The sequence below is a fragment of the Peromyscus leucopus genome, chromosome 5 (assembly GCF_004664715.2).
Source record: "Peromyscus leucopus breed LL Stock chromosome 5, UCI_PerLeu_2.1, whole genome shotgun sequence".
Classification (NCBI taxonomy): domain Eukaryota; kingdom Metazoa; phylum Chordata; class Mammalia; order Rodentia; family Cricetidae; genus Peromyscus; species Peromyscus leucopus.
The window spans coordinates 108,472,026-108,498,086 of record NC_051067.1 but is presented as its reverse complement, the minus strand read 5'-3'; the positions used below and the strand labels follow the sequence as shown (position 1 = coordinate 108,498,086).

General features: G+C 47.0%; 1 protein-coding gene across 1 annotated transcript in view; it reads right to left on the bottom strand.

The window, feature by feature from the left end:
• Positions 1-2,078: 2,078 nt before the first annotated feature.
• Positions 2,079-26,061, bottom strand: part of LOC114683440 (cadherin-1) — a 73,019-nt gene continuing 49,036 nt past the window's right edge. The window contains exons 3-16 of the mRNA XM_028857747.2: positions 25,034-25,257; positions 17,510-17,653; positions 17,264-17,419; positions 16,219-16,363; positions 15,396-15,571; positions 15,004-15,132; positions 13,501-13,683; positions 12,100-12,344; positions 11,261-11,406; positions 9,584-9,808; positions 9,058-9,285; positions 7,314-7,444; positions 6,472-6,612; positions 2,079-3,991 (exon numbers count right to left, since the gene is read on the bottom strand). Of these exons, the coding sequence (XP_028713580.1) occupies positions 3,782-3,991; positions 6,472-6,612; positions 7,314-7,444; positions 9,058-9,285; positions 9,584-9,808; positions 11,261-11,406; positions 12,100-12,344; positions 13,501-13,683; positions 15,004-15,132; positions 15,396-15,571; positions 16,219-16,363; positions 17,264-17,419; positions 17,510-17,653; positions 25,034-25,257 (2,483 nt within the window). The 3' untranslated portion in view covers positions 2,079-3,781. The remainder of the gene's footprint in view (positions 3,992-6,471; positions 6,613-7,313; positions 7,445-9,057; positions 9,286-9,583; positions 9,809-11,260; positions 11,407-12,099; positions 12,345-13,500; positions 13,684-15,003; positions 15,133-15,395; positions 15,572-16,218; positions 16,364-17,263; positions 17,420-17,509; positions 17,654-25,033; positions 25,258-26,061) is intronic.

Below are 26,061 nucleotides of genomic sequence, written 5' to 3'. Positions count from 1 at the left end.
CCAGTTTTATAAGATTTCTTTCTGGGCTCCTTCTTCCCAACGTAAAAAAGAATCGAGTCAATCTAGGCCTATGCAGGACAGTAACCCAGTACTCAGGGAGCTGGAACAAGATGGCAAATTCAGAGTGTGAGCTACGCTACATGGCAGTTTCAGACCAGTCTGGACTGTAGTGAGACCTTGTCTTAAAAACAAAAACAAGGGGCTGGAGAGATGGCTCAGAGGTTAAGAGCACTGACTGCTCATCCAGAGGTCCTGAGTTCACTTCCCAGCACCCACATGGTGGATCACAACCATCTGTAATGAGATCTCAAACCCTCTTCTATATACACAATAAATAAATAAATAAATAAATAATTCTTAAAAAAAAAAAAAAAAAAAAAAAAAAAAACAAAATCCAAGGGCAGTTCACACTGCTTTTCCCTTGGTTCCAGTCATTTTATTTGCTGCACTTGCTCTCTTGATACCTCTCTCTGTTATTTCTGAACCATTTCCTTATTACCTCCCAGATATCCTAACACTTCACCCTTTCAGCATTTGGACCCCAGGAATAAAGGTTTTCCGACAAAATTACATAACCATTATTGCACGTAAGAGACCTATCAGGGTCCCAGACAGACGGCCTAGCAATTGTGCTTCTCAGTGTAGTCCTAAGGAGTCTAGGACTGAAACAGATGTCCCTACACATGTCATTTCAATGGTCCAACCCAAGAGGGGCAAAATGTGGCATATGTGTCTGTGTCTAGTGGGGTATTATTCTTCCCATTAAAGGAATAAAGTTTTGATACATGCTGCAATATAGTTGTTCCTTGAAATGCCTATAACTCCAGCTCTAGGGGATCTCAAAAACCTCTTCTGGCCTTCATGGATATCTCTGCATACACACGGCATACACCCACATAAAGGAAAATTGCTCATATATAAAGTTATCAAAAAAGAGAAAAAAATACTTCTCCTATCACCAGGTTTGTCAACAGGAATATAATGACATTTGGGCTGGTCAGTTCTTGCGAGGGTTGTCCTGTGCACTGGAGGACACCCAGCAGCCTTAATGGGATGACAGCAGCACCTCCCAGCTATCTCAGAAATTAACGTGAAATGTCAGCTGCATCTAGTGACACAGGCCTGTAACTGCAGATTCAATTTCCAGTACCACAATACATTTAACACCAGGCGGTGGCGGCGCCGGCCCTTAATCCCAGCCCTTGGGAGGCAGAGGTGGGCGGATCTTTGTGAATTGGAGGCCATTCTGGTCTACAGAGTGAGTTCCAGGACAGGCTCCAAAGCTACACAACAAAACTCTGTCTCGAAAAACCAAAACCAAACCAAACCAACAAACAAAAAACATACATTTAAAAGAAAAAAGGGATACTGCTCTTACAGGACTCAATTTTGGTTCCCAGCACACAGAGAGGCTGGCACACAATCACCTGTATATGTATGTAGAGGATCTGAAACCTCTGGTCTCCATGGGCACCAGCATTCATTCACACATATTCACACACACACACACTTTTTAAAGAAACTAAAAACGATACAAAGAATTTACAAGAGTAAAAAGGCCAGAGAAGCCAGGGGCACGACTGAATGGTTGAGCCCTTGTTCAGCATGTGCAAGGCCCTAGGTTCGATCTCTAAGTCATGGAATGGGAGGAGAGCAGGAGAAAAATGATAAATGTCTCTCGGGGGAGGAGGCCACAGTCCTCCGTGCAGAAACGCAGCTTTCACTGTCGGACAGCGTTCACTGGCAGTGCTGAAACTGAGTTCACTTCTGTCCCATTGACTTCGGAACTTTCTGGTCTCCCCACATGTCACATGGGGGGGCTCTGAGCTGTGACCCCGTGAATGCATTTCCTCCCCAAGCAGAAAGACTGAACGCATGGAGAAGTTATTTCATCTGGAAGCTCCTGTCTCCATGCTTTTTTTTTTTTGGTTTTTCGAGACAGGGTTTCTCTGTGTGTAGCTTGCTCTGTAGACCAGGCTGGCCTTGAACTCAGAATCAGTGCTGGGATTCTGAGCTCACCTCCTTTGTGTTTTTGTCTCACTTGGAATTCTAGTAGAGTCAAATCAATGGAGCGTCACAACAGTTTAACAAAACTCTTTAATAAAATTTATAAAAATGTATCTTAGAACAGTTTCAACTATTTACCTTTCCACTCCCCACAAAATACAAAATTATCAGCACCCACACACATGTACACTCAAACTACATACAAGTGACTCTCTACACCGACTACACCAGACATTTAAACTACGGAGAAATCAACAGTTCTCACAGTTGATTGAAGTCATTGTTTTCTTCCAAAAATAGCTGAGAGTAAAGCACTTTCAATGAAATTCTTGCCAGTGGTTATCACAAAGCTGAGATTTGCATTTTGACTTAAAAGAAAAGAGTCAAATCAAGGCCCTCACCCACTTCCTCCCATTAGAACAGTTTTCTTTCTGCTTCTATGAGAAAATGCACAATTTCTAATAATCTCAGTTTTCTATGCATACTTAGAATTGGGCAACCTTGGTCCAATCAGTCAGCATTTTCTGTGGCTACCATCAAAAGCAGGCATTGGAAGGGCATGTCTCCTGGGCTTCGGGAATGCATGGACAAGGATTCCAGTGAGGAAACACATGGTGAGATCCCTCTATTCTTCCAGAAGTTTCCTGAGAAAGAGGCCACGCCACCTGTGCATGCTCACCACCAGTGTGCTAGCTGGCCAGGCTCAGTGACACACTTGCCCCCAGGTCAGGCTCTCCCATTCGCTCTCCTCCGTCTTGGGCTGCGGCACTCTGGGCACTGGTCTGACTCTCAGAGTCCATCACTCTTTTATGTTGGCGTGAAGGAAACATAAGAACCAAGTGGTGCCTGAAAACCCTCCTATGTGTTCCGGTCAAAGCTCCCCATAGAGGACCAAAGCGACATGTCCTACTAGGGCTTTCACCTAAGAAACAGGGACCCCGAACAAAGAATGCCCATTTCAAGTAAGTACTCTGGAGGTGAGGCAGGAAAACGATGCAGGTCTTTGAAACACACAGTATCAAGTTCAGTCACACCCATACCAAGTTACCTGGCTGTCACTATAAAAGGACCCAGTCATGTCTGCACGTGGGCAGGGCAACAGAATTCAGGAGCATAAGTGGGTATTAGAACACAGAACACAGATGTGGTACTTGTGGGGAAGCATACAATTTAAAATTTTTAGTGTGGGGTGAAGAGCTTGGGGTGGTAACTCTGGGGCAGAACACTAGCCTAGATCCCTAGCTCAAAAACAAAACCAAACCATTTTCTATACACAACGAAACAGAAATAGGGCAGACTCCCTCCCCTGCCTCTTAAAAGGAAACCTGCCAGCGCTGGCTGACCCTTCTGAGGCTCCAACTATCATTTTGAAATAAGAAATTTGAGCTGGGGCAATCGCTCAGTGACGGGAGTGCTTTGCCTCACACTGTAAAGTCACAGATTCATCCCCATCCATGGAAGGGGCGCACGCGCGGGGTGGGGGAGGGGGCGGGGCGGGGTGGGGTGTGTGTGTGGTTAAAAAAAAAAAAAGGGAGAGGGTGGGCCTGTAACTCAGTGGCGGAGTTCAATCAAATCCCAGCACTATAAAAATGAAAAACCGATTTCAAGAACAAATGAAAACCTCCCTAACATCCAGTGCATCGGTAGCGTGTGACCACTACACTAACTGCATCTCGGATCAGTCTCTCGGGGAAGGAGCTGAAAGGCCACTGGCAACATCATCCCGCATCTCCCGCGGCTCCACCCCCCCCCCCCGGGGGCTCCTCTCTGCGCTCTAGTCGTCCTCGCCGCCACCGTACATGTCAGCCAACTTCTTGAAACGATTGCCCCACTCGTTCAGATAGTCGTAGTCCTGGTCCTGATCCGACTCGGAGGAGTTAAGCGAGCTCAGGCTAGCCGCCTCGGAACCACTCCCCTCATAGTCAAACACCAACAGAGAGTCGTACGGGGGCGCTGTGGGGTCGCTGTCGGCCGCCTTCAGATTCTAAAGGGAAGAGCAACAAATCTGTTACTCTGCATCCGAGGTAAGCAACGCCCCAAACATGAAAAGGCAACAGGGAGTAGGACCCCCCTCAAGGGGCAGGCATACACATCAACACAGATGGACAAGCCACAGGATGCTTTTTCGCTAACTCAGGTTGGTAAGTTATGTGTCAGCAGGGAGAGATGGGCAGCTGCCTGCCAGGATGGGGTCCCCAGAAACCGGAGCAAGGATCCCATACCTCCAATCAGGATGGACAGATGCTAAAACCAACGACAGTGGTCAGACTGTTTACATAGATAGCAGTTCAACCTGAAGGTCCTCAGAAGATGGATGCCAAACTATCATTGTTAAATGTTAACTCTGAAAGGTGAAGGATCAGTAATTTACAGTCATCCTCTGCGAGGTACTTTGGATGAAAATGGTCCCCATAGGTCCCCAGGAATCGGCACTATTAAGCTGGTGTAGCCTTGTTGGAGGAAGTGTGTCACTGTAGAGAGCAGACTTTAAGGTCTCTTAGGCTCCAGCTATGCCCACTGTGGGACACAGACTCCTTTTGCTACCTTCTGCACATCAGATGTAGAATTCTCAGCTCCTTCTCCAGCACCATGTCTGCCCGCATGCCACCCGCCATGAAGATAATGTACTAAAGCTCTGAACTATAACCTAGCCCTATTTATGTTTTCCCTTTTAAGAGTTGCCTTGGGGGGGCTGGAGAGATGGCTCAGAGGTTAAGAGCACTGGCTGTTCTTCCAGAGGTTCTGAGTTCAATTCCCAGCAACCACATGCTGGCTCACAACCATCTGTAATGAGATCTGGTGCTCTCTTCTGGCCATGCAGACACAGCACTGTATACGTAATAAATAAATAAAGCTTTAAAAAAAAAAAAAAAGAGTTGCCTTGGAGTGGGAATGGTGATTCATGCCTTTAATCTCAGCACTCAGGAGGCAGAGGCAGGCGGATCTCTATGAGTGCTAGGCCAGCCTGAGTGAGTTCCAGGTCAGCCAGGGGCACACAGAGAAACCTTGTCTCAGGGAAAGGAAAAAAAAAAAAGTGTCTCTTGCCGGGTGGCGGCGGCGGCGGCGGCGGGGGCGGCGGCGGCGGCGGCGGCGGCGCACGCCTTTAATCCCAGCACTTGGGAGGCAGAGCCAGGCGGATCTCTGTGAGTTCGAGGCTAGCCTGGGCTACCAAGTGAGCTCCAGGAAAGGCGCAAAGCTACGCAGAGAAACCCTGTCTCGAAAAACTAAAAAAAAAAAAAAAAGTGTCTCTTTACAGCAATAGAAGCACTAAGATGCTCTGCTACGTAGTTCAAGGCCAGGCTGGTCTACATAGGGAGTACAGAGCCAGCCAGGGTTACATAGGCTTTGAACACTTGGTCCCCAGTTAGAACTATTTGGAAGGATTAGGAGGTGTGGCCTTGTCAGAGGCGGTGTGTCACTGAGAACAGGCTTTGGGTTTTTAAAAGACCAGCCATTTCCCATTAGCTCTTTCATCTCTCTCTCTCTCTCTCTTTCTGTCTCTGTCTCTGTCTCCTGCTTGTGGATCAAAATGTAAGCCCTCAGCTACTGCTCCAGCCATGCATGCATGCACGCCTGCTGCCACGCTCCCTGCCATGATTAATTATGGAGTCCAACCCTCTGGAGCCCCACATTAGACTCTTTCTTCTGTAAGTTGCCTTGGTCATGGTGTCTCAGCACAGCCACAGAAAAGTACCTAAGATAATGGAGCAGGAAGGTAGAAGAGTTATGTGTTATATACACAGCAGACTAGACTGCTGGGCCCAGCCTTCCCCATGCACAAAGTGCACCTCCTACTGTCTGCTTAAGCTTTTTGATCAGAGAGGAACATGTTTCTGACACGCACATAATGTATGGGTATGTTACATGATGGATGCTGTTTTCATGGGCCTTAGGTAAACTGGGATACATTTTGTGCATAGTATACATGTCATGTATTTGTGTTTACATGTGTGAGCACATGTGCATGTTAAGGCCCAAGGTCTTCATCAGGACATCATCATAATCAGGAGTCATCTTCAACTGTTCTTCACTGTACTCCCTGAGACAAGGTTTCTCAACTGAACCTACAGCTTGCTGGTTTGAGATGATCTAATCTGGACCCCAGAATAAAAGGAGGCCACCATGCTCACTTAGCATTTATGTTGGTGCCTTAGATCCAAATTCAGGCTTGCTCAGAAGATGCCTTACCAACCTGTTGAGCTATTGCCCCAGGCTCCCCAAGACACGATACCAAATAGCTGTAATGAATGCAGGGAAGCCATTCATAAAGCCAAACTAAGTCTACTTGGTAACTCCTTCTAGGTCTACTAAAGCTTTGCAAGTAGATCTTGGTTGTCTCAAGGATCTGGACAAGCAGACACCAAAAGGCAAGAACTCAAAGGTTCTCCTTGGTGGAATGTTTTTCTCCTGGGATCCTGAGTTAACAGATGCACTGTGCCTTGGCGCACAGCTTTGCCTACTTACTTCGTCGATGAAGTTCCCGATTTCATCCGGATTGGCTGGGCGGGGACGGTACTGGGGCCTCAGGAGGGTAGGAGCCACATCATTCCGAGTCACTTCAGGTCGGGCATCCAGGCCCCTGTGCAACTGGCTCAAATCGAAGTCCTAGGGAGAAGGGCAGAAATATGCCAACCAGTGAAAAGGAAGCAGGCGCATAGGCGGGGCTTGTTTACTTCGTGGAATCAGACTGTGTTACAGGACAAAGCCAAACTACCCCTACCCTGTGTGGATTTACCAACACGTGCCCCAAAGCATATGAAATGGCACTTTCCACATTAGAAGTCTCCTGACTCACAATGACAGAAAAGAGAGAGCGTGGGGATTCCATAAATGCAAACTGTTGTGTCTTATTCATTTCACAGGACATGACGATTGAGTTATTACTTGGCAGATTTTACTCAGTCCTCCCCCACTACAGCTAATTCAGGTAGTACCCTGCCTGTTAAAAATGGGCTCTGTCATGTGAGGGGCTTCAGGTATCAAGACAGCACGTGATGATGGCCTACTGGACCCCAGATTAGGTTTCCGTGCAGGAGACCTGGACACAGGGTGCAGCTTAGGGTCTTTCAGCCAAACTCTGCCTAGATTAGCTGAGTCCTCAGATTCACAGATGTTGTGAGCTTCAGTGTAATCAACCAATGCTCCAGAGAACACAAGGGTGTCTGGGAAGACACCTGATGTTTTGTGTACCACTGAGATCATAGGGTTCTGTGCTCCAGAGCAGTACTGTGAGGACGATTCACTGAAACAGCAGTGTCTGGCACCTCCAATCAGACTGAAAAGGTTTTTGCATCTTTAAAACCCACCTGGTCCTCTTCTCCACCTCCTTCTTCATCATAGTAATACACATTGTCCCGGGTGTCGTCGTCTGGGGGCAGCAGGGGCTCTTTGACCACGGTTCTCCTCCGTAGAAACAGTAAGAGCAGCAGGATCAGAACTGGAGACAGAGGAAGTGGGGGGAGAGTGATGAGCATCAGGCAAGGAAGACCAGAGGAAGCAACTGTCACGGGCACCACAGCCTTGCAACTCCAGGAGAGTGGCAGATGGGTAGATACTTGAAGGAGGACTTCCTCAAGTCCAGCCTGGGCTACACAGTAAGTTCCAGGCCAGCCTGGACTACTGTGGTGGTATTGTGTTCCCCAAAATATTGTGTACCTTAATAAACTTATCTGGGGTCAGAGAACAGAAAAGCCACTAGTTAGGCAGTGATAGCACACACCTTTAATCCTAGCATTCCAGAGACAGAAATCCCTCTGGATCTCTGTGAGTTCAAGGCCACATTGGAAAAAGCCAAGCATGGTGACACACGCCTTTAATCCCAGGAAGTGAGCCTTTAATCCCAGGGAGTGATGGAAGAAAGCAGAAAAGTATATAAGGTTTGAGGACCAGAAACTAGAAGCATTTGGCTGGTTAAGCATGTGGCTGGCTAAGCTTTCAGGCTTTGGAGCAACACAGTTCAGCTGAGATTCATTCTGGATGAGGACTCAGAGGCCTCCAGTCTGAGGAAACAGGACCAGCTGAGGAACTGGCAAGGTGAGATAGCTGTGGCTTGTTCTGTCTCTCTGATCTACCAGCATTGACCTCAATAACTGGCCTCGGGTTTGATTTTATTAATAAGAACTTTTAAGATTCATGCTACAGACCACAGATGAGACCCCCTCTCAAAACACAACACACACAAACAAGAAACAGGTTGGCCATCCGGCTCCTAGCAGAACCTCTGCTTTAAATGACTAATAGGAGAGTCTTCCCAACTTTAGCCAAGTCTAATAAACTATTATCTACTGGGGGGGGGGGGAGAGGTTAAGTATAGCTTCAGGAAAAACAAGAACAAAAAGCATTGATCATAGAAACCCTCGGGGCATCAGCACCAAGCCCAGGACACTCGACAGGTAAAATCGGATCAAGGACTACGGACAGAAATGCCAGCTTCCTTCTAATATCTCCATTCTCCATCTTTTCAGCCATGGATACTCATTGCTCATCCTACCCACCATCTCCACTGTCTCCCAAGCATTCACTGGGCTCATAGTCACCCAGTTAAGAGCAGGAGCTTCGAGGTTGCCCAGCAATTTGGTATGGCTGCACTTGAGCAATGGGATGTGAGTGGTAGTGACGTCTACAACCTGAAGTTAGGTGGTCTCAACTTCCTCTCTCACCTGCCCTCCAAGATGGAGCGGGGTAAGGGGTATCTGCCAGCCTTGACTGTGCTAATGAGAACAATGAGTGTGCCGAGGCCTTGTTGCCACACATGTGGTCCTGCAACCTCAGCAGCACTCAGAAACTGATTCAAAATGCAGCCTCTGAGGATCCTCACCAGGCACCCTGGGTCTGAAGTCTCACTTTACCGAGGGGCATAGGTGACTTGCATGTACTCAATCTTGGGATGCACAAAAAAAAAAAAAAAAAAAAAAAAAAAAACAGAAGGATCCTGGGTCCCATTTCACCTCATGACCAGTTTAATCTGTACCCTAACAAAAGCTCTTCCTAGGAAATGACCCTTCCCAGTCTTAGAGATCGCAGGCTGAGGCACCTGCCTGCTGCACTTACTCAGCAAAGCCAGGATCCCTCCAAGAATCCCTAGGATGGCAGGAACTTGCAATCCTGCTTCCACGTAACCCGCCCTCATGCAGTTGTTGACAGTCCCTTCACAGTCACACACAACGATGTCCAGCGTGGTCACCTGGTCTTTGTTCTGGTTATCCATGAGCTTGAGACTGATTTTGTAGTCTCCCAATTCTAAGGCCTTTTTTGGCTTCAAAAGGAGAGATTCTTGGGCTGGGGAGAGGAACACAAAGAAAACGATGAGAGCAGGGGAAGGACAGAACACAAAGCTCAGCGGACCCAAATGTGTAGGGAACCAAAGGCACGCAGTCCCGGGTGAAGGAAGGGTTTGGGGTTCGCAGTACTGAGCAGCATCTCAGAGAAAAAGGAGCATACAGGGACTGCAGAAGGACCCGGCGTAAGGGAAGGGAGAGAGAGGTGGGTGCATCTGGAGCTAGAAGGGAGATCCTGAAGTGGGAAGGCAGAAGCCAGGCAGGCAGAGGGGCTCTGGAAATGGCGCTGGACTTCACACCTGGGTCATTGTACTCGATGGTCCAGTTGACGCTGGCCCCGTGGGTTAGTTCAGCGGTGAAGGGGGATGTGTTAGGGGGAAGGTCTGGATCGATGATGTTGATGACATGGGGCTGTGGGTTCCTCTGGCAGAACTGCATGTTTCGAGGTTCTGGGATGGGAGCGTTGTCATTGACGTCCGATAGGACCAACAGAAGAGTCCCCGTGCCGGTGGCAATTGGCGAACCTAGGAGAAAACAGAAAAGCCGTCACAGCTCAGGGACATTATCACCTTCCAGCAGGCCAAATTTTGTCTTAGCGTGTCTGCGACCCCTCAGCAGGTTCCTCACTACCCACACGGCCTCTGTCCCACCACTTGTCCACCACAAGCTCATCGGATTTTGTGTACAACGACTGGGTTGTTCCTCATATCAAAGGCAGCTCTCTTCTTCCTGATACAACATTATTAATCCATTTAAGTTTGGGGGTTTACTGTTTTTGCTGTTGTTTGTTTTCAAGACAAGGCCTTACTATGTAGCCTTTGGAATTACAATCCCCCTGCCTCAGCCTCCTATAGAAGCCTGACTCCAGGAGATTTTTTTAAAAAGATAAGTGTAATAGTACTTGCTTAGAATCTTGTTTTTGAGACAGAGTTTCTCTGTGTTACAGCTCTGACTACCCTGAAACTCACTCTGTAGACCAGGCTGGCCTGGAACTCAAAAGATTCACCTGCCTCTGCCTCCTGAGTGAAGAATTAAAGGTGTGCAATCACCAAGCCCAGGACACTCGACAGGTAAAATCGGATCAAGAACTACGGACAGAAATGCCAGCTTCCTTCTAATATCTCCATTCTCCATCTTTTCAGCCATGGATACTCATTGCTCATCCTACCCACCATCTCCACTGTCTCCCAAGCATTCACTGGGCTCATAGTCACCCAGTTAAGAGCAGGAGGCTTCGAGGTTGCCCAGCAATTTGGTACAGCTACACTTGAGCCAATGGGATGTGAGTGGTAGTGACGTCTACAACCTGAAGTTAGGTGGTCTCAACTTCCTCTCTCACCTGCCCTCCAAGATGGAACAGGGGTAGGGAGGTAGCTGTCATACCTGGTGCTTGCTTGGAATCTTAGAATTTCACAGAATGAGGCAAGGGAGAGTCACCTCAAATTTGAGGCCTTCTGGGCTACATGTGAGTCCACAGTGAATTCAAAACTAGTCAGGGTTACAGTAAAACCACGTCTCAAAAATAAAATAAGGTTATAAGAATTAAGTAATGTTGGTGGCTGTGGTAAAGTAAAGCAGTGGGGGCCCACACCTTTTACCCCAGCACTCAGGAGGCAGAGGCAGGTGAATCTCTGAGTTCGAGGCCAGCCTGGCCTAAAGAGTAAGTTTCCAAGAGCTGCACAAGGAGACCCTGTCTCAAACAACAACAAAAATTAAGTAATAATATGTTCACAGCCATGAATCTGGGATACAAACCCAGGTTCCAGCAGGAAGGAGTGAGTTTTGAGTGCAGAGGGACAAGAGAAAAGGAAACGCTACTGGACCTAAACCTTGGAATTTTGTTACCAAGTATTCTTTGATGGATAAAAGAAAAGGAATGAAATCAGGACTCCAAAAGAAAGGCAGAGGCAAAGGAGGCAAGCAGGCTGGAGAGTGATGGAGCCCAGGGATCGGATCGGGCCACACGGTGTCCGTACCGTCATCTGTGGCAATGATGAGGGCTGTATAGGTGCTGTTCTTCACGTGCTCCGAGTTTTCTCTGTCCATCTCGGCCCGAGTGGAAATGGCACCGGTCTCTGGGTTAATCTCCAGCCAGTTGGCCGTGTCCCTCCAAATCCGATACCTGAGGGCACAAGCTCTGGCTTAGAGAGGGGGCAGCAAACAGGATGGAACCGAGGTCACGGGCTCTCTTCACTTGTTACACACACACACACACACACACACACACACACACACTTGGTGTGTATGTGAGTGTGCCCTAGTGTGTGTACGGGTACCACATAGTGTAAGAGGTCAAAAGAGATAGCAGTTCCCCAGGAACTACAGTTACATACAGACGGTTGTCAGCCCCTGTGTGGGTGCTGAGAACTGAACTGCGGTCCTTTGGTGGGGGCTGAGGGTGGGGTGTTAAATGGGTAAAGGTACAAGCCTGCCAATTTGACCTTCCTTCCCATTGGCTGTGCACATAGAGGTGATTCTTCAGTGAAACTGCAGCCATCTTAATTTGTTTCAAAAACTACACAATGTTCCCACAATGGTCAAACTCGTCAGGGACATATTTCTCAGAATGTATTATTACATGACAAATGACTACATTTGTACTTATTTAAGTTATATGTGTAAACAACAACAAAATAGCTAGGCAGTGGTAGCACACGCTTTTAACCCCAGCACTCAGAATCAGAGGTAAGCAGATCTCTGAGTTCAAGGCCAGCCTGGTCTACAGAGTGAGTTCCACAGTGAAACCCTGCCTTGAAAAACAAAAGTGTAAATCTATACCAATGCCCACTCAATACTAGCCATTGGTCCCACTTACGTAATCTTCTGTTCCATGAATATGTCCGGCTCCCGGGCAGTATAGGATGTGATTTCCTGACCCACACCGAAGTCTTCAGGCACCTCCACTCTCTTCTCGGCAGGCACAAAGATGGGGGCTTCATTCAGATCTAGCACATCCACAGTGACTGTGGCCGTGGAAGGGACAAGAGTCCCCTCAAAGGGGGCCACATTGGCCACTGTCACATGTAGAATGTACTGCTGCTTGGCCTCAAAATCCAAGCCCTAGAGAACAAGATGGGGGAAGAGAAGAAGTTAAAACTAAAACACCAAGGGTTGGCTGTATGGCTCAGGGGTGACGCACCTGCCCAATGTGTTCAACCATGATTGCCATAGAACACATAAATAAGCTTTTTTAAAAAATGATTAAGAAAAAAAAATTGGGGGGGGGTGGCTGGGTGGTGGTGGTATATGCTTTTAACCCCAGCAGAGGCAGGCGGATCTGTGAGTTCGAGGCCAGCCTGGTCTACAGAGCAAGTTCTAGAACAGCCAGGGTTATACAGTGAAGCCCTGTCTCCAAAAACCAAAAAAGAGTTTAATTTCAACTACCACTTTTGATTGACAGTAGTTCTCAAACGCCGTTGCTCACTTTCTGAAGAGGGCATTAAAGCTGTAAACACAGGCTGGAGAGGTGGCTCAGAGGTTGAGAGCACTGACTGCTCTTCCAGAGGACCTGAGTTCAATTCCCAGCAACCACATGGTGGCTCACAACCATCTATAATGAGATCTGGTGCCCTCTTCTGGCCTGCAGGCGAACATGCTGTATACATAAATAAATAAATAAATCTTAAAAAAAAAAAAAAAGCTGTAAGCACTCTAGGCATCTATTAACTTTTCTAAATTCATCAGTAAGTCACACTCACGTTTACTTTAGACATTCTTTGGGACATTTTCCAAAGATTTACAGGCGGTTGTAAGTGCTGGGTACCAAACCTAAGTTCGCTACAGTACAAGTGCTCTTACCCACTGAGCCGTTGTCTTCCTCCCCCAGTGGGTCTCACCTTCCCAGTGCTGTGACCCTTTAATACAGTTCTTCATGGTGTGGTGACCCCCAACCATAAAATTACTTCATAACTCTAATTTTGCTACTGTTGATCTTAGGCGACCCCTGTGAAAGGGTCGTTCAGCCCTCAAAAGGTCTCGACCCACAGGTTGAGAATCACTGCCTAGCTTCAGGCTTTAGGACAGTCTTCTAAAGAGCCACACTTACTTCACTTCTAACAAGCCAGCAAAAAGGCCAAGAGAGTTCCTACAAGCCTCAGAAGGTCAGGACCATCCTCAGACTCTACCCTTCCCCTGCCGGTGCTGACACACTGAGAAGACATTATAAGACGAGAGAGGCCCGGATGCTAGCACATCAGTCACCAAGCACCATACAAACCTTGGCTGTTTTCAGAATGCCATCATTGGTTGTGGGGTCCGTGATGACAACAAACTGTTGTTCAGGATCATTGATTATGGTGTACACGGCCTCCCACGCTGGGGTATGGGGGGCATCGTTGTCAGTTACTTTGAGGGTGGTGATAACGGCATTGGCCTCATTCTCAGACACTTGGCCCACGTACTACAGAGCAAAGGGAAAATGGAGTCATTAGTGACAAGGTGATAGTAATCATGGAACCAGGACTCAGGCTAAAGGAATGAGATCCAAGTAGGTGGGACGAGTGAGGTCAGGAGAAGCACAGGACAGAGGGATCTGCCCTAAGGGTAGGCCTTCATTTCCCTCAGTAGATCAACTAGCAGCCCGAGCACCCTCTTCTATAAATAACTGAAGTAGCTTCCGAAGGCCCTGGCTACAAGAACCATCTGTTGGCCTCACTGTCTGCTAACTGGGATCTTAAGACACATGTGCCATTTGCCGCCAACCCCCATCTACTCTCCTATCTCTATTAGTGACCACGGAGAAGCCAGGCAGTGGTGGCGCACGACTTTAACCCCGGCACTCAGGAGGCAGAGAGGCAGGAGGAGCTCTGTGAGTTCAAGGCCAGCCTGATCTACAAAGAGAGTTCCAGGACAGCCAGAATTGTTCTGCAGAGAAACCCTCTCTCAAAAACAAAAATAAAACAAAAAACAAAAGATAAATGATGAATGAGCAATTATTCCCTGGACCTTTTGTGCCACAAGAGAGAAAAGGTCAACCCTGCTTTCTGAAACTACACTATTCAGGCCTCTGTTAACCAACCATTAAATCAGCTTCTAACTAATTCAGTAAAATATGATCTTCCCTCAAAACTAAAAAGCTGAGCATGGCACTACATACCTGGCTGACAACCTAGGCTATAAAAGGCCATGTCCCAAAAATTTTAATTTAATTGAAAATGTGTGTGTGTGTGTGTATGAAGTTTCTATATCTAGCTCTTAAAACCTTCTCCTTGAATGCATTTGATATTCTTGGCTTTTAATAATTCTTTTTTTTTTTTTAAGGCTTTTAATAATTCTTATGAAGCTGGGCATGGCAGCTTACAGCTGTAACCCAGCATTTAGGAGGCGCACTGTTAAGCTGGAGGCCAGGCTGGGTCACACAATAAGATCTGGCTCAAATCATTCATCCCCCAAAATAATAACTCCTATAAATCATCTGTAAGTCCCACGAGACTAGAAAACCTGACCGCTCTGTGTGCTGACACGTCTCCAGTGTGTGACACAGGGTGGAATAGGAACTTAGAAAATGGGATGGATAAGTGAGACCCAGGAAGACTAACTATAAAGATGCAGAATTGGGAGATGAGTTTGGAAGACTTCACAGACGGCAGCTACTCCAGTATGTTGGCTTCTACGTTTGAAGTTCCCATTCACTAACCTGGGGATTCACCTCTGCACCGAGGCAAAACTTAGCTCGTGAACACTGAGTTGCCCCCACAGGACCGAGAGGCCACAGAATTACCGTGCTGGGGTTGAAGATGGGAGCGTTGTCGTTAATATCGACGACGGTGATCACGGCTTTTGCTGTTGTGCTCAAGCCTTCGCCCTGCAGGTCAGCAGCTTGAACCACCAGGGTGTACACAGGGTAACTCTGCGGACAGCAAACGTGTGGAATCAGAACCCGCTCCCACAGCCGCCCCCAGCCCGGTGCAGCCCCTGCATGTAGAAAACTGGACTCTTTCACCCTCTGCCTCACTGCCCAGGCTGCCTGCCTCCAGTCACAGAGCGGCTGGGCAGGTATTTAGATGCAAAGCTGAGCCGCTCACACTAACTGGCCGCAGGCTCAGCAGAGGGCTGCCCTGTCCATGAGACTTAGTATACGTTGGCTTTCCACCCTCCTGAGCCATGACTGACCTCTCGGTCCAGCCCGGAGGTGACCACACTGATGACCCCTGTGTCCTTGTTGACAGTGAACATGTTTGGGTGAGGCAGCTCAGGATCTTGGCTGATGATGGTGTAGGCGATGGCAGCATTGTAGGTATTCACATCATCGTCTGCATCGGTGGCGGACACCTGCATCACGGAGGTTCCTGACGGTCAAAGGAGAAGACATTTAAATGGGCTGCAGGTGCTCCACTGAGATCTGCTCCTGACTGCTCAGAACCATCCTGTCCTAGGAGATGACCACACTTGGTCACAGTTTTTATTTCTAAAATTCTCATCAAATTGCCAGTGGAGGGAGCACTACACCAGACCAGCCATGTTCAGGGAACTCAACTTTTCAAAGCCTGTAATTTAGGTGTGAGAAAGAAAGAAAGAGAGTGCTGGGAATAAATTAACTAGAATATCCCTACCAAGTCCTTCTCTGTTCCTCCTGCTAGTTCTTATCTTATTTTCTAAAGATATTATTATTATTATTATTATTATTTTATTATTATTATTATTATTATGTGTGTGTGTGTGTGTGTGTGTACATGCAGATGCCCTCAAAGGCCAGAAAAGGCCATCACATCCCCTGGAACTGGAGTCACATGTATGCACCCCCAAGCCCTAGGAAGGTTTTTCTTCTACTTACACGTTTCTACAGGTAGAATGTTAAAAATGCACCCCCACATCCCACCTCATCTCTTACAGTGACTTTCAAAGAACATGTCTGAACATCAGGGACCTGACCCCAAGTTCTAATCCCCAAGACCTGGTGTCTTTCTAGGCACTCAGTTCCTTGTGACTGGTTTACCTGGAAGAGCGCCCTCCGTGACAGTTCCCTCAAAGACCTCCTTGATGAACTCTGGCTTGTTGTCGTTCTGATCGGTCACTGTGATCACAATCTCCATGGGGTCCTCCACTGCTTGCCCATTTGATGACACAGCATGGGAAAAGAGCTGCAAGAGCCACGGGAGGGTTACTTAGCCCCTGAGCAGAAGGAGAAGAGCTGGACGAGGGAGTGTGGCTACGGTTTCTGCATTTAGCCTCTACTCCTTCCGCTGTGAGACCGCCACGAGAGAATTCCACACCATGTGCTGCTGCTTAATGAACTCATGATGAATCCAGTCTCAAGGCGACTGAGAACACACCCACCAGGCAGAATGCCCATTTATCACACAGAGACTCACTTCAATGGGGATAATTTCCCTCTGGCTCTTCCACTCTAGTGTCTCCCTGAAATGTTTCTACATTTGGCAACTACACATTACCTTCCTCTTCCCAAAGCTCACACTGTAACCAAGTCCCAGAAGTGGATTTTGCTCCCTATTAATGTCATCAGCATACATTTCGTCTAGGTAAGAAATTCTCCAGCCCCAAGAACTAGTTGACATCTTTTCATATCTCTGTCTCTGTCTGCCTGCCTGCCTGCCTATCTCTATGTGTTCACATGCACTTCCATGCAGTTATCCAGTGAGGTCACAAGAGGGTGTCAGAGCACACGGAGTTGGAGTTCCAGGTGGTTGGGAGCCACCTGATGTGAGTGCTGGGAACTGAAGTCATGATTCTCTACAAGAACAACAAATATCCTTAACCATTGAGGCATCTCTTCAGTCCCACTTTGACAACTTCTGTCTATGCTCACGTATGATGTGAGGAGTCCCTGCCTTTCCCCTAGAAGAAAACAAAACAAACAACTAACCATCCCAAATTGCTGTCTAGTCCTCACTTTATCAACATGTTAAGGATAAGTTAAGCTACTAAGGTCCAGAGCATCGGACCTGAGAATAAAACTTGGGTTGCTCCCCCAACTTGATGACTGTCGCCCAATGGTCAACAAGTATCTAAGAAATACTCACAGTGTAGTTGGCAATATGTTCTCTATCCAGAGGCTCCGTCACTTTCAGCCAGCCTGATTCTCTCTCAATCGTAAACACACCAACAGGGGGTCTGTCTGCTCCCTGGCCAGTGATGCTGTAGTAAACCATGGTTTCCTTGTCCCTGTTGGATTTGATCTGAACACAAAACAGAAAAGAAACAGAATTGGCAAGGAAAGGTCTTGCCATCGGGTCCTCCCAGTTTCTCTTCTCTCAGCCCTTCCCTACCTGAACCAGCTTCTTAGGAAACGGGCCCTTCTCATTTTCTGGGCAGCTGATGGGGGGGATGACCCAATCTCGTTTCTGTCTTCTGTGACCCTGGTGAGAGCTGGGAAATGTGAGCACTTGCGGCTGGGATCCGGAGCTAGGGTCCTAAGAAGAAAGAAGATGAACAAAATGAAAGAATTCCGAAGGCATACAGGATTCCCCGTGCGGTCTCCCCCACCGATGTCTCCCATCTGCTGCGGGTGGTGTACATTTGAATTTAATGACTCGTTGACAAATTACATATACCATCCAAACCAAGGAGCCAGAACAAAAGCCAAGTAACTCCTGTCAATGCTAATGTTTGGACACTGACTGCCCATGATGGTCCCTATGCCTGAAAGCTTGGCTCCCACCACAGTGGCTAACGAGAGCTCTTCAGATCACAGGGGCTATGGCCTTGAGGTATACGGTGAGACCCCAGTCTCTTCTTTGGTTTTGTATCATAAGACAAGTGGTTTATTCTCCTACATGCTCCACTCTGATGTGTCCTCTAGCCCTGGCTAGAGGACAAAATAACAGTGTCATTTGGTCTTAAATCTCCAGAACCAAAAATCCAAGTCAAACCTATTTTTTTTTTAAGTTAATTGCCTCAGGAATTTTGTTATAGTATGCTATAACTAATGGAATGCTATATATATAACAGAATGCTAACTAACAAGGCCATACAATCAACACTATTTTTTTCTTTAAATTCTTTTCTGTGTAGGCCAGGCTGTCCTGGAACTCACTCTGTAGACCAGGCTAGCCTCGAACTCAGAGATTCACCTGCCTCTGCCTCCCAAATGCTGGGATTAAAGGTGTACACCATCACCACCAGGCTGATCTTTTTAAATTCTTAATATCCATAATTCAAATAACCACTGTGAATACACAATTTGTGGGTGTGAACATTTGAGAATTGTATTTAAAGGTTATTTCAAACTTTAAAGGACATAATTCATGTCCTTTAAAAAACATTATACTCTGATAATATCAGAGGTGATTCCAGTAACTAGATGTTTGGGAGTTCTGGGCTTCCTTTCTTTTGTTTTCCTAGGGACATAGTTCTCTAAAGTGGAATTGTCAATCTTGTTTAAGTTTGGGGAATTGCTACTAAGAACTACTTTGAGATCGATACAAATGTGTTAATCTTTTTGTTTCCTATCTATAAGGGTTCCATTTGTTCTAACAGAAGCTGCTGGGATGGGAAACAAAAATAAACTGGAGTCTGGTATTGAACAGTTCCAATGTGCAATAAAGATAATTTTTTGCACACTCAGGGAAAAAAGAGAGCTGAAGACGAAAGGAAAATGCCTCCTAAATTGTTTAAGTGTTTAGAATGATTCGTGGTAACAAAGTTCTGTAAGTTTTCACCCTCTCCCTTCACAGGGAGATTCACTTACCAACACAGATCACAGCCTGCCAAGTTCTAACCAAGCCCTATTTCCTGTTTTCTTGCTTGTTGTTTGGTTTGGACATTTTTAGAAACAGTCTCATGAACCCTAGTCTGGCTTCAAATTGTGTAGTCAAGGATGATCTTGAACTTCAATTCCTTCTTCCTCCACCTACCAAAGGATGACGGCAGATACCACCATGCTGTTTGTGTGATGGTGGCGAATAGAAGCCAGGGCCTATGCATGCTAGGCAAGAACTCTACCAACTGAGCTACATTTTCACATCTGCAGCCCTCCTGGTTTTGTTTTTTGTTTTTCCTTCTAAGATTCAAAACATTAAAGACAGACATCAAATGTGACCAGGTGTTCTAGACCCAGCCCCACATTCCTGCCGCACAGATAAACACACACACCTGCCACACTCTGCATCTGTCACCTACAGAAGAAAGCCAGCATGGGCTAAGGGCCGGCTCTGGGACTGACTGCCTAGCTCTTAATTCTCAGTTTAGTTCCCCATCTTCCTCCAGAGGGGATCACATAACTTCTGGGTGAACTCTCCCAATGTCTAAAGTGGGGATTTGTTTTGTTTTGTTGAGATAGGGCCTGCCTCACAGTGAAGTCCTTGCTGGCCTCTAACTCATAGAAATCCACCTGTCTCTACTTTCCAAGTGTGGTATTAGAGGTGTGTGATACCACATCTGGCAAAAATTGAGATTACGATATTGGTGCCAACGTCCTAGAGTGCTGGGAAGGACTAAACGATACTTGTTTACATGTAATAAAGTATCTAGAACATTGCCTGAAACACGGCAGGTGCTCCGGAAACGAATGGTTGGAAAACACTGACATATTATTGGGGGGGAAGGGAATTAACTCCAGTGCAGGAAGAATACAAGAAACCGTCCATCAACAGTGCACCCTAAGCCTTCAAGTGCCCATCTGACCCAGCCACGGTGAATAACTGGACACGGCTAAATGAACACAAACCCAATGGCAATATTGAGAAGGAAAACAAAGGCCCTGCCTTGCCAAGCTGCAGGGTATTTAAAGAGACGGTAATAAATGGTGCGTAACGTAACATGAACTTCCCCGTGTGAGAGCAAAAGGAACCAGGCCTGAACACACTGAGCACGACCCTCCCTCAGAAAGCCTAACCAGACAAAGGGAAGAACTAGAAAGTTAGATGTGTGTGTGCTTGCATGCATGATTATCACAGCAGGGGTGTGTGACCAGGGGACAATCTCAGTCTCTAGCTGTTTGTCACTGCACACTGCACACCAGGCTAGCCGGCCTGTGTCACTGTCCTGGATCTACAGACCCACACTCCTTCATCCGGCCACTGTGTGGGTTTTGGGAATTGACCCTTAGGTCGTCCTCTTGCTTACAAAGCAAGTGCTGTATCTTCTAAGCCTTCACTTCAAAATGTGTTGTGCGTGTGTGACACAAGGTCTTGTGTTGTGTGGCTGAGGTTCACCTGGAACTCACAATCCTCCTGCCTCAGCCTGAGATTACAAGTTTTGTGCAACCATTGGAAGACATTCTTCCATTTTCTCTTTGGACTCTGTTTTTTTTTTTTGCTCACCTGGGTTTGTTTATTTGGTTTTTTTTGAGAGAGGGTTTCTCTGTGTAGCCCTGGCTGTCTGGGAACTCGCTCTGTAGACCAGGCTGTCCTCGAACTCACAGAGATCTGCCTGCCTCTGCCTCCCGAGTGCTGGGATTAAAGGTGTGCACCATCACTGCCCGGCTTAGTTTTGCTTTTTTGAGACCAAGTTTTATGCTGTAGCCCAGGCTGGTCTAGAATTCACTATGTACCTCAGGCTGTCCTCAAATTCAGAGCAAATCTGTCTTAGATTTCTAAATGCTGGGATTACAGATCGAGGCGGCACGCTGGGTCTTCGTTTGTGAGACAGGGTCTTGCAGTATTTAGTCCTGGCTGGCCTCAAAGTCATGCAAATCCCTGTCTCAGCCTCCCAAGTGTTGGGGTTACCCTTACACCCAGATTTTTCCTTCCTTATTAAATTCAAAACTTAGGGCCGAGAGAGACGGCTCAGTGGTTAAGAGCCTCAACAGTTAAGAGCACTTGCTACTCTTGCAGAGGATATGGGTTCAATTCCCAGCACTCATACAGAAACTTAAAACCATCTGAAACTTCAGTTCCAGGGGATCCCTTTTCCAGCCTCCACAGGTACCAGGCACACATGTGGTACGCACATATAGATGCAGGAAAAACAGCCATGCATATACAATAAAAACAAACAAATCTTTAAAAGAATTTTTTTTACCTCTCTTTTTCTCTAACATATACCTCAGTTTTGTGCCCAGGAATATACAGAACTAAGAAGATGCATTTGGGCTCTGAGGCGATAACTGACTGGATGGCTCAGTGGGCAGAGCAATTGCTATGCATGAACGGTGGTACACACCTGTAAGCCCAGCACTGGGGACGGTGACAGAGAGATCCCTGCGGCTCACCACCATCCAGTCAGCTCGATCAGCAAAGTCCAGATTTAGCAAGAGAACCAGCCTCAAAAAATATAGTGGATACGGGGTATGGTGGCACATCCTTTAATCCCAACATTTGGGAGGCAGAGGCAGGTGGATCACTGTGAGTTCTAGGCCAGCCAGGGCTTCGAAGTATGACCTTATCTCAAAAAAAAAAAAAAAAAAAGGAGAGTGAGGAAGATTCGTGACAAAAATTAACATTGACCTCTGGCCTCCACACACATGCACACTAACACCACTTTTTTGTTTTTGTTTAAAAGGCTACACTTAACAGCTAGATGTGGCTAATATAAGTGGGATTAGTGCTTGAGAATTCCATAAAATTCATATTGTTAAGTCACTTAAAAGGTAGACAGACAATTAAGCTATGTAAGAATTCTTTTTCTCCAGCCATTGTGTTGCATAGACTCCTTTAATCCCATCCTTTGGGAGGCAGAGGCAAGCAGATCTGAGTTCAAGGCTTGCCTGGTCTACATAGCAAGTTCGGGGACAGGCAGAGTTAAATGGTGGGACTCCGCCTCATACACCTCCATGTCGCCTATCTCCCCATCCCCAGTGAAGATGGGATAACCGGCATTCCAGCAGCTAACTTGGACCGTGAGGTAGCCACAAGAATTAACCACATGTGGTACTAGTGGTACACTCCTATAATCCCAACACTTGAAAGGCTAAAGCAGGAGAATCAGGAGTTCAAGCCCACCCTGGGCTACATAATGAGACCCTGTCTATAAAATAGTAACAATATGAAACAAAGCCACGTGCTCACTGCGGTGCACACTTGTAATCTCAGCATTTGGGAGGCTGAGGCAGGAGGGCTACAAGCTTAAGTTCAGCTTAGGCTAAAAGTCTTGGAGTAGGGGCATCGTGTGCCAAGGATAGCAAAACAAAGATAAGGAGATGCCAGGTGGTGGCGTACTCCTTTAGTGCCAGCACTCAGGAGGCAGAGGCAGTCAAATCTCTGTGAATTCGAGGCCAGCTTGGTCTGGTCTACAAAGCGAGTTCCAGGACAGCTAGGGCCATCACACAAAGAAAGCCAGCCTGTCTTAAAACAAAACAAAACAAAAAGCAAGCAAGCAAACAAGCAAACAAAAAACACAAAGGCAGACACTACCACCTCAGCCAGCTTGGGGGTTTCTGTAATGCACACTTGAATCAAATCCTGATACTGCAGAAATGGAGACAGAGTAAAGTCAGTAGAGGCGAAAGTGTGTGTGAGCGTGTGTGCGTGTAGGAAAAACAAGTCCCAAGCTGGTCTTGGTCCTAGAAGGCTCCCACAGTCAACTGCTGGCAGGGAGGGACTTTCTGTGCTGAACTTGCATGCATGGCTGGCCGGCGGAGGGCTTGAGTCAGGAAGCCATGGCTAATGTAATTGAACGAAGTTCTTTACTCCTCTAATTGCATCAGAGAGGAAAAACTAGATCAGGGGGTTATTAAATTCCGTGAATCTCAAGAGTCTTCAGAGAACAGAACAGGGATCAGCCTTAAAGGCTTTGGCATGCCACGGATAGGGCACAATCCACACTTCTGAGGCAGGAAGCAGGATATGGCTAGAATGTCCCCTGGAGAGACACGATAGGAAATACCAAGAGAGCATTTTCAAGATGGGCAAAGGCATTTGGCTTTTGGTAACAATCTCCAGGGACATTCATGACCAGAATCTAGACAACACACACAGTCAGTCTGTGTATCAACCTCTCCGGTGTTCGCTGGTTTTTTGGACTGAGCCAGACCTCACAGCAGACACCGCAAACACCATGGGGAAGAATCTGATACACGTGACAGTGGACAGAAGACTTAACACTGTTGGCTTGTTTACATTTTTTTTTTCACCAAGACAGAGTTTCTCTGTGTAACTTTGGAGCCTGTCCTGGAACAGTGTGCCACCACTGCTTAGCCTTGTTTATTATTTATGTATAGATTTGCATGAATCTATGTGCACCGTGTGGAGGTCAGAAAAGGGTCCTGTATCTCCTGCAACTGGAGTTGCTGTGCTCTGGCATACCTGATGTGGGTGTTGGGAATCAAACCCACGTCCTCTGCAAGAGCAGTGAACGTCCTTAACTGCTGGCTGCCTCTCCAGCTGTACAGAGGGACAAAGACTTCCCACTGGTCTTCCCCAGCACCTCTCCTTATTCATTTTGCCTCCAGGAAGGCTATGACAACAGCTAGTGTTGGATGAGAATCGGACTCACCCAGCCCTCCCTCCACAGCTCAGGCTCACATCTGTGCTCAGCCTAGTACAGATAGAAACGATGTCTTATCAAAGGCAGATACGGTGGGACATGCCTCTTATACCACACGTGGGAGGCAGAGGCAGGAGGATTGGGAGTTTCAGGTCACCCTGGGCTACATATCAAGTTTGGGGACAACCTCAGCTACACAAAATCATCTTTCTCTTATTTGTTTATTTCAGAGCCATCTTTCAAATAAAACAAAAAGGGGGTCAGAAAGAGATTTTTAAATTTTTTTTATTTTTTATTTTTTATTTTTTTTAGTTTTTTAAGACAGGATTTCTCTGTGTATCCCTGACTGGCTATCCTAGAGCTAGCTCTGTAGACCAGGCTGGCCCCAAACTCACAGAGAGCTGGGATTAAAGACGTGCATCACCACCACCTGGCTTAAAAGATTTTTTTAAAGGTATGTAGAGCTGGGGAGGTAGCTCAGGTGGCAGAATACTTGACTAGTCTGCATGAAGTCCGTATTTAATCCCTAGAACCTCACAAAACCAGGTGTGGTGGCACAAGCCTGTAACCCTATCCTGTGGGAGATGAAAGGTTAGAGCGAGTTTGAGGCTAGCATGGGCTATAAGGGATCCTATCTAAAAGAGACAGAAAAAAAGAAAGAAACTCATATCAAACACGTCAGTACACGCCTGTAATCCCATATCAAGAAGCTGAGGCAAGAGGACTGAGTTTGAAGCCAGCCTGGGCTATTTTATAGCAAGACCCTCACCTCTAACTAAGCAGACTCCCCCTAATCAGTATCTCTAAATAAGAAGAGTGTAACAACTGTCACATAGAAGTACACTAACCAGAGGATGTTCTGGCTGTGTGTGGCTATCTATACCCCTTTATAGAAGGGACCTGAGCATCCAGAGTTTGATATCCACAAAGGAAGAGGGGACTCCTTGTGGATATCAAGTGTGTACATACGTTCTTAGTGCTTTGTGTGTGAATTCACTCAGCCCACACAGGTTAAATGATTCCTCTGTGGTTACTGGGGTCAGAGGTTAGAGAGAGCAATAGTAGGTTAGCAGTCCCAGGCAGGGTCCATGTCTTCCTCCTTATCCTACACTACCAGATCCCCATAACCCAACAGCAACCCCCAGACCCCCACAAGAATGAGTTCAGTCAGAAAGACTGTCCTCAACGGGGGATACTTTTGCCACACCTACCCCCACCCCCAAGAGTCACGGGCAGTTTCTGGAGACAGTTTTAGCTGTCATAACTGACGGGTATTCCTGGCATCAAGGATGCCACTTAGCATCCTACAGAGTCCTCCCACAAAATTATCTTGCCCAAGAAGTCCCCAGTGCCAAGGCGAGGGGACCCAGATCAAACAACAATCTGAAAACTATCCACACACACATCCAAGGAATACCCCAACCTACATGGTGGTGGTGCCGGTGTTGGTGGTGACCCACGGACTTCAGAATCACTCTGGTGGAAAGCTTCCTGTGAGTAGAGTCCCAGGCGTGGACAAGAAAACTGGTTTCCAGCTTATGAAGCTTTAGAGGCCGACTGAGCGTGATGACACCATCCGTAGCCACTTTGAATCGGGAGTCCTCGGAAAAGTAGGCTGTCCTCGGCCGACCAGTGCACCCTTCAAACTTCACTGTAGGACAGAGATCACAGCAATTAAGACACTGGACAGCTAGAGCACAGATACAGACATTCCTTTTCGGATTGATCCACCCACCAAATCATATGGAGCATGCACCAGCTCAACAAACCACAAGCTGACAATGAGCAACCTGTACCCAGGGGGCCTCCTCCTCATCATTAAGATCTTCCCAATCGAGGGCAACTGATCTTTGGAGGCTGGTTTCTTTTTTCTCATCTAACTGTCAGTGAAAATATAAAGTAACCGTTCATTTTCAGAGTGAAATCAAAAGAAGTGGTTCAGTATGAAAACAGACCACGAGGGGGGGGATGTCTCATCGGATCAAAGTGTCTACAGTTCAGCCTGATGCCCAGAGGTCAGACCCCCCAGAACCCAGGCACAGAGCAGGATGTGACGCAAAGAATGGTGATGCGCATCTGTAAGCCCAGGACTCCTACACCAAATGGAGAATTGCAGTAGAATGCTTTCAGGTGTGTTACTAGCCCGCTAGACTACAGTTCATAGCCAAGTCTGCAGAGACAGGAGACCCTGCCTCAAAACTTCTCCAGAAGCCCCAGGTTCAGTTCTGGCCATGTTATAGTGGCTCACAACGCTCAGTAACTCCAGGTCCAGCAAATCTGATCCCCTCTTCTGGCCTCTGCAGGCACTACATGAACATGGTACACTTGCATGCATACAAAATACAAATAAGTAAATCTTAAAAAGAACACAGAAGCTGGGCAGTGGTGGCACACACCTTTAATCCCAGCACTCAGAAAGCTGAGGCAGGAGGATCGCAATAGGTTTGAGGCCAAG